This window comes from Oncorhynchus clarkii, chromosome 25 (genome assembly GCF_045791955.1).
Source record: "Oncorhynchus clarkii lewisi isolate Uvic-CL-2024 chromosome 25, UVic_Ocla_1.0, whole genome shotgun sequence".
Taxonomy (NCBI): Eukaryota; Metazoa; Chordata; class Actinopteri; order Salmoniformes; family Salmonidae; genus Oncorhynchus; species Oncorhynchus clarkii.
Genome location: NC_092171.1, coordinates 35,569,688 through 35,582,568, shown reverse-complemented (window position 1 = coordinate 35,582,568; position 12,881 = coordinate 35,569,688). Strand labels below are relative to the sequence as shown.

At 43.7% G+C, this 12,881-nt stretch overlaps 1 protein-coding gene across 1 annotated transcript in view; it reads left to right on the top strand.

Annotated features, from left to right (window-relative positions):
• Positions 1–399: 399 nt before the first annotated feature.
• LOC139383268 (ribosomal protein S6 kinase alpha-5-like) overlaps positions 400–12,881 on the top strand; it is a 62,918-nt gene continuing 50,436 nt past the window's right edge. The window contains exon 1 of the mRNA XM_071127716.1: positions 400–616. Within this exon, the coding sequence (XP_070983817.1) occupies positions 547–616 (70 nt within the window). The 5' untranslated portion in view covers positions 400–546. The remainder of the gene's footprint in view (positions 617–12,881) is intronic.

Sequence of the window (12,881 nt, the reverse complement as noted above, 5' to 3'; positions counted from 1 at the left end):
CACAAATTACACAATCTATCATATGGGTTTAGTTAGGCTAAATGTTGATTATCAACATTTATTTTCATTTCACCACCACAAGGTGGTGGCAAAAGACAACTACGAGAGATGTTTGAGATGCTGTTCTCTGTTCGTCTATATTTCCAGCCGGCGTTGCTCTCGTCTCGTGAGGAGGAGGACACTGATATTCGCTGTCAAGTATTTGACCAATAAGGGGGCAGGAAGTATGGCCTATCGGTCACGTATAGCAAAATGGGCCCAATCAGATGTTAATACTCCACATAGCAACCCCAATCACAGCTGAAGGGGGGCTTGGTCTTGAAGGTGTAGTAGTGGTTACCCCTCCCCCTCTAAGCTGTCTTGTTTTGACACATTTTTGTTTTGCTTGACAAGCTAACCCAATTTTTTTCAATCAAAGCTAGCTGGTCAACACCACATTGAAACTAAATATAGCTAGCTACACGTGTTTCTGTAATTTCAAACGATCTAAGTAATGTTACTGATGTGCTAGCCAGCAAGTGTATCGTTGGGCACATTTGGAATACAATGCCATCTTCGATGGAAGGATCTTCTAGAGAAGGTGAACCGTTTACTGTGAAACATGAGCTGAAAAATGGTAAGTTGTCCAGCTAGCTATATTTCTAACTAGCTAACGTTAGATAATAATGTTAGATTAATTTATCTAGCTACTAAATTTGCTGACGGTGATTAACGTTAGCTATCTAAATAACCGGTTAGCTAGTTAATGAAATGGCAACGGTTAGCTAATTTAGCTAGCTACACTAGCTAACGTTACTCTGCCGCTGGGATTTGCAAGTGCAGTCTGTCAAATCCCAAAAAGGCAGGTAAAGTATCAAGCCATGCGATTTGCTAAGCAAACTAAGTTAACTTGACCGTCGCCATGCAGGCTCATGTTTCAAAACTGTGACATTAGTTATCATTCAGTCCACAAAATGACAAGTACAAAACATCAAACATTAGCTAACCCTTGGAAGTAGAAGACCGACGTGCGCTTGACAGGGGAGTGTTGGCCAATAGCTCATGTTTGCTAGCTAGCTGTATGTGTAAACCTGTTTTCCATTCGTTGCGGTAGTTACATAACAGTAGTAGGTAATATGCCTATTCGCGTCTTGTGTTCCGCCATGGTGGTTGTTTTGTTCGGCTGTCATTATTCCATGGATGTCAGGCGAGAGAACCTTGAGTGAGACCTGTCATCTGAGTTGCATCTTCAGTTGTTGCATACACTGCCCTGTCTGTCTTTCAAGTTTCCATTATCACACCCCATCATGGATTTTGGAGGATGTCACAATGGAATCATTTATTGCAAGTAAAATTGAACGGTTTTCTGTTGCTACTAAGAATGTCATCTTTATTAGCTTCATGTGATGTTACTCTGATTATGCCGACCAATGCTTGGCAGTGTAATTACTATTAATTGATAGTCATATCCATGATCCAACATACATATTTATTTATTTATTTCACCTTTATTTAACCAGGTAGGCAAGTTGAGAACAAGTTCTCATTTACAATTGCGACCTGGCCAAGATAAAGCAAAGCAGTTCGACACATACAACGACACAGAGTTACACATGGAGTAAAACAAACATACAGTCAATAATACAGTATAAACAAGTCTATCTATATACGATGTGAGCAAATGAGGTGAGATAAGGGAGGTAAAGGCAAAAAGGCCATGGTGGCAAAGTAAATACAATATAGCAAGTAAAACACTGGAATGGTAGATTTGCAATGGGAGAATGTGCAAAGTAGAAATAAAAATAATGGGGTGCAAAGGAGCAAAATAAATAAATAAATTAAATACAGTAGGGAAAGAGGTAGTTGTTTGGGCTAAATTATAGGTGGGCTATGTACAGGTGCAGTAATCTGTGAGCTGCTCTGACAGTTGGTGCTTAAAGCTAGTGAGGGAGATAAGTGTTTCCAGTTTCAGAGATTTTTGTAGTTCGTTCCAGTCATTGGCAGCAGAGAACTGGAAGGAGAGGCGGCCAAAGAAAGAATTGGTTTTGGGGGTGACTAGAGAGATATACCTGCTGGAGCGTGTGCTACAGGTGGGAGATGCAATGGTGACCAGCGAGCTGAGATAAGGGGGGACTTTACCTAGCAGGGTCTTGTAGATGACATGGAGCCAGTGGGTTTGGCGACGAGTATGAAGCGAGGGCCAGCCAACGAGAGCGTACAGGTCGCAATGGTGGGTAGTATATGGGGCTTTGGTGACAAAACGGATTGCACTGTGATAGACTGCATCCAATTTGTTGAGTAGGGTATTGGAGGCTATTTTGTAAATGACATCGCCAAAGTCGAGGATTGGTAGGATGGTCAGTTTTACAAGGGTATGTTTGGCAGCATGAGTGAAGGATGCTTTGTTGCGAAATAGGAAGCCAATTCTAGATTTAACTTTGGATTGGAGATGTTTGATATGGGTCTGGAAGGAGAGTTTACAGTCTAACCAGACACCTAAGTATTTGTAGTTGTCCACGTATTCTAAGTCAGAGCCGTCCAGAGTAGTAATGTTGGACAGGCGGGTAGGTACAGGTAGCGATCGGTTGAAGAGCATGCATTTAGTTTGACTTGTATTTAAGAGCAATTGGAGGCCACGGAAGGAGAGTTGTATGGCATTGAAGCTTGCTTGGAGGGTTGTTAACACAGTGTCCAAAGAAGGGCCAGAAGTATCCAAAGAAGGGCCAGAAGTATACAGAAGGGTGTCGTCTGCGTAGAGGTGGATCAGAGACTCACCAGCAGCAAGAGCGACCTCATTGATGTATACAGAGAAGAGAGTCGGTCCAAGAATTGAACCCTGTGGCACCCCCATAGAGACTGCCAGAGGTCCGGACAGCAGACCCTCCGATTTGACACACTGAACTCTATCAGAGAAGTAGTTGGTGAACCAGGCGAGGCAATCATTTGAGAAACCAAGGCTGTCGAGTCTGCCGATGAGGATGTGGTGATTGACAGAGTCGAAAGCCTTGGCCAGATCAATGAATACGGTTGCACAGTAATGTTTCTTATCGATGGCGGTTAAGATATCATTTAGGACCTTGAGCGTGGCTGAGGTGCACCCATGACCAGCTCTGAAACCAGATTGCATAGCAGAGAAGGTATGGTGAGATTCGAAATGGTCGGTAATCTGTTTGTTGACTTGGCTTTCGAAGACCTTAGAAAGGCATGGTAGGATAGATATAGGTCTGTAGCAGTTTGGGTCAAGAGTGTCACCCACTTTGAAGAGGGGGATGACCGCAGCTGCTTTCCAATCTTTGGGAATCTCAGACGACACGAAAGAGAGGTTGAACAGGCTAGTAATAGGGGTGGCAACAATTTTGGCAGATAATTTTAGAAAGAAAGGGTCCAGATTGTCTAGCCCGGCTGATTTGTAGGGGTCCAGATTTTGCAGCTCATTCAGAACATCAGCTGAGCAGATTTGGGAGAAGGAGAAATGGGGAAGGCTTGGGCGAGTTGTTGTGGGGGGTGCAGTGCTGTTGACCGGGGTAGGAGTAGCCAGGTGGAAAGCATGGCCAGCCATAGAAAAATGCTTATTGAAATTCTCAATTATGGTGGATTTATCAGTGGTGACAGTGTTTCCTATCTTCAGTGCAGTGGGCAGCTGGGAGGAGGTGTTCTTATTCTCCATGGACTTTACAGTGTCCCAGAACTTTTTTGAGTTAGTGTTGCAGGAAGCAAATTTCTGCTTGAAAAAGCTAGCCTTGGCTTTTCTAACTGCCTGTGTATAATGGTTTCTAGCTTCCCTGAACAGCTGCATATCACGGGGGCTGTTCGATGCTAATGCAGAACGCCATAGGATGTTTTTGTGTTGGTTAAGGGCAGTCAGGTCTGGGGAGAACCAAGGGCTATATCTGTTCCTGGTTCTAAATTTCTTGAATGGGGCATGTTTATTTAAGATGGTTAGGAGGCATTTAAAAACAATATCCAGGCATCCTCTACTGAGGAGATGAGATCAATATCCTTCCAGGATACCCCGGCCAGGTCGATTAGAAAGGCCTGCTCGCTGAAGTGTTTCAGGGAGCGTTTTACAGTGATGAGTGGAGGTCGTTTGACCGGTGACCCATTACGGATGCAGGCAATGAGGCAGTGATCGCTGAGATCTTGGTTGAAAACAGCAGAGGTGTATTTAGAGGGCAAGTTGGTTAGGATGATATCTATGAGGGTGCCCGTGTTTAAGGCTTTGGGGAGGTACCTGGTAGGTTCATTGATCATTTGTGTGAGGTTGAGGGCATCAAGTTTAGATTGTAGGATGGCTGGGGTGTTAAGCATGTTCCAGTTTAGGTCGCCTAGCAGCACAAGCTCTGAAGATAGATGGGGGGCAATCAGTTCACATATGGTGTCCAGAGCACAGCTGGGGGCAGAGGGTGGTCTATAGCAGGCGGCAACGGTGAGAGACTTGTTTTTAGAGAGGTGGATTTTTAAAAGTAGAAGTTCAAATTGTTTGGGTACAGACCTGGATAGTAGGACAGAACTCTGCAGGCTATCTTTGCAGTAGATTGCAACACCGCCCCCTTTGGCAGTTCTATCTTGTCTGAAAATGTTGTAGTTTGGAATTAAAATGTCTGAATTTTTGGTGGTCTTCCTAAGCCAGGATTCAGACACAGCTAGAACATCCGGGTTGGCAGAGTGTGCTAAAGCAGTGAATAGAACAAACTTAGGGAGGAGGCTTCTAATGTTAACATGCATGAAACCAAGGCTATTACGGTTACAGAAGTCGTCAAAAAAGAGCGCCTGGGGAATAGGAGTGGAGCTAGGCACTGCAGGGCCTGGATTCACCTCTACATCGCCAGAGGATGTAGTAGAATGAGTAGAATAAGGGTGCGGCTAAAAGCAATAAGAATTGGTCGTTTAGAACGTCTGGAACAGAGAGTAAAAGGAGGTTTGTGGAGGCGATAAAATAGCATCAAGGTATAATGTACAGACAAAGGTAAGGTAGGATGTGAATACAGTGGAGGTAAACCTAGGTATTGAGTGATGAAGAGAGAGATATTGTCTCTAGAAACATCATTGAAACCAGGAGATGTCATTGCATGTTTGGGTGGTGGAACTAATAGGTTGGATAAGGTATAATGAGCAGGACTATAGGCTCTACAGTGAAATAAGCCAATAAACACTAACCAGAACAGCAATGGACAAGGCATATTGACATTAAGGAGAGGCATGCTCAGTCGAGTGATCAAAAGGGTCCAGTGAGTGGAGAGGTTGGTTGGGGGTCACGGCGATTTAGACAGCTAAATCGGTAGCAAGCTAGCATAGGAGCAAGCTAGCATAGGATGGAGGTCTGTTATTAGCCAACTCTTGCGTTCCGTCAGTAGATTAGTGGGTTTCCGTGTGGTAGAGGGGATTAATCCAAATCACACAACAACAACAAAAATAAAAACAATAGATATAGTTGTAGAGGCCCAAGAAGAAAAAATAAATAAATAAATAAAAAAATAGGCAGCAAAACGGGTCCGGATAGGTGACTGCAGCCCAGGAGTGATTGATGGAACTCTTCAGCTGGCTAGCTCCGGAACAATTGATGTTAGCTCCGGAATCGACGAAAGCCGATAGTCACACGGATAGCAGCTAGCTAGCTGTGAGATCCAGGTATGGATGTCCAGAGCCAGCGGCCGAAATCCAGGGACATGGAGAGAAAAATTGGTCCGGTATGTTCCGTTCCGAGCCGCGCTGCGCTGCACCGCGCCGTACAAAACTGGCGATAGATTCTCGAGCCAAAGGACAGCCGATGACCACAAACCGTGGTTAGCTGAGTACTAACGATTAGCCAGTAAATAAGCTAACTAGCTTCTGAACTAGCTTCTGAACCAGCTTCAGAGTAGCTTCTGGACCAGCTTCTGGCTAGCTCCCGGCTAGCTTCTGGCTAATTTCTGGCTAGCCTCTCGGAGGATTACAGATCTGAGGTAAATAATACTTTTTTATATAAATATAAATTGGTGAAGCGGATTGCAGGAGAGTGTTCTGAAGATGAGTTTTTGGAAAATTAAAAATGGATGTGAAAAAAAAGTTGTAAATATATATATATACGGGACACAACAGGACGAGGACAAAAATACGTCTGAACTGCTATGCCATCTTGAGATAATATATGAATGCTTAATTACAGCATTTTCCAAAGCTTGCCTCTAGCTCACTTCACTAAGCGTTGAGACTGTAAAGTAAAAAACAGCCCTCTGAGGAAAGCCTGTCTAGTGAAGGGCACCGCACCACCAATGCATCCATCCTAGTAACACACACGCACTCCAATTAAACAAGATAAATAGAGGATGCGTCCCTGTGAGGTTCTCGAGGCACATCACTCTGTTTCCTCTAGATAGGAAGGTGGCCCCATTTCTGCCAAATATCTATCTACGATGCTAGCTCAATCTCAGCACTATGCAGCCTCAGCATTATTGCTTAGTCGTTTCTTAGCTGAGCAGCAGTCCACACAGTGTGAGAGTGATGTGCATGGGCTTATTGGGCTAAGGCTACATACAATCTTCCCTCTCTCACCTATCCCTGTCTCTATCTCTTATCTCTCCTCTCTTATCTCTCCTCTCTCTCTCTTATCTTTCCTGTCTTTCTATCTCTCTCGCTTGCTCCCGCTCTCTCTCTGCCCTTAATGTGTTTGTGCACAAAGCATTAGTAGCAATCATTGTTGATCTCTCTCTCTCTCTCTCTCTTTCTCTCTCTCCCCTCCCCCTCCCCTTAATGTGTTTGTGCACAAAGCATTAGTAGCCAACATTGTTGATATCTCTCTCTCGCTCCCCTCCCCTCCCCTTAATGTGTATGTGCACAAAGCACTATCAGCCATCACTGTTGATATCTGCATGCAAAGTGTAGTGATCTATTCCAGGCTGTGTCTGAATATAATATGCCCCTGTTCTAGATTAGAGGTCAGTTTAGTTGGTACCAATGCTTTAGCCAGCTGTAAAAACACAGAAAGAAGTTGTCATGCAGGAACCCAGGAGGAATAATAAATAAATCAAGTGTTTTCAAAAACAGGGGTGTTGAAGAGAGAGAAATAAATTGTCTCACTGAAAATAAAAAACATTGTTTTAGCTCACAGCTGTGTCTGTTTTCTGCTTTAGATAGGAAGGACTGCTGTAGCACAGGCTATTTAGCCTATTTTGTTACAATGTGCCCTGTCCTTGAATGTTGTTTTAATGGGTGAAGTTGCATCACACATGTTCTGTTCTCATACACTAGGTGGCTTCCCAGTTTATAACTCTGACCTTGCCTTTAATGATCATCATCAACCTGTGGGTCATGTGTTTGTATGAGTTTTGTGTTGATTTTAAGGATGGGCCGAGGACTGAAGTCTCCACAAAATATACAGTGCCTTGCAAAAGTATTGAGACCCCTTGGATTTCTTCACAGTTTGTGTTAGAAAGTGGGATTAAAATGTATTTAAATGTAAAAAAAAAAAAAAAAGAGGTAAAAGCCAAAAATCTACACAAAAAATGAAAAATATACACCTACTCATTCAAGGGTTTTTCTTTATTTTTACTATTTTCTTCAGTTGATGTTGAGATGTGTCTGTTACTTGAACTTTGACATTTCTGAGGCTGGTAACTCTGCTGCAGAGGATAAGTTCAGTAGAGGTAACTCTGGGTCTTCCATTCCTGTGGCGTTCCTCATGAGAGTTTCATCATAGCGCTTTATGGTTTTTGCGACAGCACTTGAAGAAACTTTCAAAGTTCTTGAAATGTTCCTCATTGACTGACCTTCATGTCTTAAAGTAATGATGGACTGTCGTTTCTCTTTGCTTATTTGAGCTGTTCTTGCCATATTATGGACTTGGTCTTTTACCAAATAGGGCTATCTTCTGTATACCACCCCACAACACAACTGATTGGCTCAAACACATTAAGAAGGAAAGAACTTCCACAAGTTAACTTTTAACAAGGCACACCTGTTAATTGAAATGCATTCCAGGTTGAAGAGAATGCATCAAGCTGGTTGAGAGAATGCCAAGAGTGTGCAAAGCTGTCATCAAGGCAAAGGGTGGCTACTTTGAAGAATCTAAAATATACTTTGATTTGTTTAACACTTTCTTTGGTTACTACATGATTCCATGTGCGTTATTTCATAGTTTTGATGTCTTCACTATTATTCTACAATGTAGAAGGTAAAGAAAAACCCTTGAATGAGTTGGTGTGTCCAGACTTTTGACTAGTACTGTATGTTAGCATTTTCATGCTTCATATCCAAATCATCTATAAGTAACATCATAGAGATTTGAACATACATTTTTGATGATTTGGACATGAAGTGTGAAAATGCGAGTATAGGTACAATTGACTTACATTGGATTTGTGCTAAAGAGAGAGCATTTGAAATATTGGACAACAAAAGCAAAGCATGGATTTCTGTCATACCTTGTCCAAAAACTGCTTACAGGGTAAGGAAACCAATTTGTCATTTTGTAATCTGGTTTAACTATCCCTTTAACATTGAGGGGGAGGGGTGGTCAGAACCTGTGAATATCAGGATGTAGGATGGGACATAAACCGATCAACTTAAATGACACATTTTTCTGAACAATGTGGAGGAAAAAACATCACCAAATTCACTGGGAATACATTACATAGGTTTAAGAGACAATACTTTTCAAATCAAATCAAATTTTATTTGTCACATACACATGGTTAGCAGATGTTAATGCGAGTGTAGCGAAATGCTTGTGCTTCTAGTTCCGACAATGCAGTAATAACCAACAAGTAATCTAACTAACAATTCCAAAACTACTGTCTTATACACACAAGTGTAAGGGGATAAAGAATATGTACATAAAGATATATGAATGAGTGATGGTACAGAGCGGCATAGGCAAGATACAGTAGATGGTATTGAGTGCAGTATATACATATGAGATGAGTATGTAAACAAAGTGGCATAGTTTAAAGTGGCTAGTGATACATGTATTACATAAAGATGCAGTAGATGATATAGAGTACAGTATATACATATACATATGAGATGAATAATGTAGGGTGTGTAAACATTATATTATGTAGCATTGTTTAAAGTGGCTAGTGATATATTTTACATAATTTCCCATCAATTCCCATTATTAAAGTGGCTGGAGTTGAGTCTGAGTGGCTGCTGCCAACACACTATGTTAGTGGTGGCTGTTTAACAGTCTGATGGCCTTGAGATAGAAGCTGTTTTTCAGTCTCTCTGTCCCAGTTTTGATGCACCTGTACTGACCTCGCCTTCTGGATGATAGCGGAGTGAACAGGCAGTGGCTCGGGTGGTTGTTGTCCTTGATGATCTTTATGGCCTTCCTGTAACATCGGGTGGTGTAAGTGTCCTGGAGGGCAGGTAGTTTGCCCCCTGTGATGCGTTGTGCAGACCTCACTACCCTCTGGAGAGCCTTACGGTTGTGGGCGGAGCAGTTGCCATACCAGGCGGTGATACAGCCCGCCAGGATGCTCTCGATTGTGCATCTGTAGAAGTTTGTGAGTGCTTTTGGAGACAAGCCGAATTTCTTCAGCCTCCTGAGGTTGAAGAGGCGCTGCTGCGCCTTCTTCACGATGCTGTCTGTGTGGGTGGACCAATTCAGTTTGTCTGTGATGTGTATGCTGAGGAACTTAAAACTTGCTACCCTCTCCACTACTGTTCCATCGATGTGGATAGGGGGGTGTTCCCTCTGCTGTTCCCTGAAGTTAATGTTGAGTGTGAGGTTATTTTCCTGACAACACACTCCGAGGGCCCTCACCTCCTCCCTGTAGGCCGTCTCGTCATTGTTGGTAATCAAGCCTACCACTGTTGTGTCGTCCGCAAACTTGATGATAGAGTTGGAGGCGTGCATGTCCACGCAGTCGTGGGTGAACAGGGAGTACAGGAGAGGGCTCAGAACGCACCCTTGTGGGGCCCCAGTGTTGAGGATCAGCGGGGTGGAGATGTTGTTGCCTACCCTCACCACCTGGGGGCGGCCCGTCAGGAAGTCCAGTACCCAGTTGCACAGGGCGGGGTCGAGACCCAGGGTCTCGAGCTTGATGACGAGCTTGGAGGGTACTATGGTGTTGAATGCCGAGCTGTAGTCGATGAACAGTATTCTCACATAGGTATTCCTCTTGTCCAGATGGGTTAGGGCAGTGTGCAGTGTGGTTGAGATTGCATCGTCTGTGGACCTATTTGGGCGGTAAGCAAATTGGAGTGGGTCTAGGGTGTCAGGTAGGGTGGAGGTGATATGGTCCTTGACTAGTCTCTCAAAGCACTTCATGATGACGGAAGTGAGTGCTACGGGGCGGTAGTCGTTTAGCTCAGTTACCTTAGCTTTCTTGGGAACAGGAACAATTATGGCCCGTCTTGAAGCATGTGGGAACAGCAGACTGGGATAGGGATTGATTGAATATGTCCGTAAACACACCGGCCAGCTGGTCTGCGCATGCTCTGAGGGCTCGGCTGGGGATGCCGTCTGGGCCTGCAGCCTTGCGAGGGTTAACACGTTTAAATGTTTTACTCACCTTGGCTGCAGTGAAGGAGAGGCCGCATGTTTTGGTTGCAGGCCGTGTCAGTGGCACTGTATTGTCCTCAAAGCGGGCAAAAAAGTTATTTAGTCTGCCTGGGAGCAAGACATCCTGGTCCGTAACGGGGCTGGTTTTCTTTTTCCGTGATTGACTGTAGACCCTGCCACATACCTCTTGTGTCTGAGCCGTTGAATTGAGATTCTACTTTGTCTCTATACTGACGCTTAGCTTGTTTGATTGCCTTGCGGAGGGAGTAGCTACGCTGTTTGTATTCGGTCATGTTTCCGGTCACCTTGCCCTGATTAAAAGCAGTGGTTCGCGCTTTCAGTTTTAACGCGAATGCTGCCATCAATCCACGGTTTCTGGTTTGGGAATGTTTTAATCGTTGCTATGGGAACGACATATTCAACGCACGTTCTAATGAACTCGCACACCGAATCAGCGTATTCGTCAATGTTGTTGTCTGACGCAATACGAAACATATCCCAGTCCACGTGATGGAAGCAGTCTTGGAGTGTGGAATCAGATTAGTCGGACCAGCGTTGAACAGACCTCAGCGTGGGAGCTTCTTGTTTTAGTTTCTGTCTGTAGGCAGGGATAAACAAAATGGAGTCGTGGTCAGCTTTTCCGAAAGGAGGGCGGGGCAGGGCCTTATATGCGTCACGGAAGTTAGAATAGCAGTGATCCAAGGTTTTGCCAGCCCTGGTTGCGCAATCGATATGCTGATACAATTTAGGGAGTCTTGTTTTCAGATTAGCCTTGTTAAAATCCCCAGCTACAATGAATGCAGCCTCAGGATGTATGGATTCCAGTTTGCAAAGAGTCAAATAAAGTTTGTTCAGAGCCATCGATGTGTCTGCTTGGGGGGGAATATATACGGCTGTGATTATAATCGAAGAGAATTCCCTTGGTAGATAATGCGGTCGACATTTAATTGTGAGGAATTCTAAATCAGGTGAACAGAAGGACTTGAGTTCCTGTATGCTTTTGTGACCACACCACGTCTCGTTAGCCATAAGGTATACGCCCCCGCCCCTTTTCTTACCAGAAAGATCTTTGTTTCTGTCGGTGCGATGTGTGGAGAAACCAGCTGGCTGCACCGACTCCGATAGCGTCTCTCCAGTGAGCCATGTTTCCGTGAAGCAAAGAACGTTACAGTCTCTGGTGTCCCTCTGGAATGCTACCCTTGCTCGGATTTCATCAACCTTGTTGTCAAGAGACTGGACATTGGCGAGAAGTATACTGGGGAGTGGTGCACAATGTGCCCGTCTCTGGAGTCTGACCAGAAGACCGCTACGTTTCCCTCTTTTACGAAGTCGTTTTTTTGGGTCGCCGGCTGGGATCCATTCCGTTGTCCTGGGTGAAAGGCAGAACACAGGATCCGCTTCGCGAAAGTCATATTCTTGGTCGTACTGATGGTGAGTTGACGCTGCTCTTATATTCAGTAGTTCTTCTCGACTGTATGTAATGAAACCTAAGATGACCTGGGGTATTAATGTAAGAAATAAAACGTAAAAAAAACAAAATACTGCATAGTTTCCTAGGAACGCGAAGCGAGGTGGCCATCTCTGTCGGCGCCGGAAGTGTGTAGAGAACTGATACTATATATATATTGGGGTGGGTTTGGGGGTTCCATAGGTGGCTTTTTGAAAATTTCTTTAGGTTCCTTATGTCTAACTCAATGTTAAAAAAAAGTTTGGTCCAAATCTGACGTTAGGCACTATATTTATGGAATACTATATGAATCCTATAAATGAAAATAGCTTTGAGTGCAATCAATTATCTTAATTTCTCAGAGATAAAATTATATTTCAACAAAATGTTGCAGGAATGCTTATCCTAGCATAAACAATTTCAGAAAAATCAGAGATTATGGGTATCGATCCACCTTATGCTTTTAGAGGTGGAACAACCCTTTACCGACTGGACCCGATTGTGCCCTTCCTCTGTTAATTTTATGTGTGAAGGGATGAGAACTGCGCAAGCTTATCATCTGTGTCAGCCAATTGCAACTCAATAAAACTTAGAGCTTATGTCCAGCTGAAACTGGTTCTGGCCACTCGCATGGCATGTGCCTGCTGCTGAGGACAGAGGGAGAGCAAGTGAGAGGAGCCTTGTCCTTGGCTACTGTTGATTGCGAAGATGGAAGCCTTTTTCATTGAAGTAAAACAAAAGTTAGAAAGAGTATAGTAAACAGAAGCCAGCAAGGGAAATGACCTCCGTGGGGACACGTTTTAATATTGTATTGGACAAAGATGAGAAGAACATTGGTGCTGTCAAGTAGACTGTATGCAACTCGATATTCAGGTTTGATGTTTTCTCATTATTATTATTGTATATCATTATTGTTATTATTGAAGGCCTATTTAAGAATCAAATCAAATTGTATTAGTCACATGCTCTGAA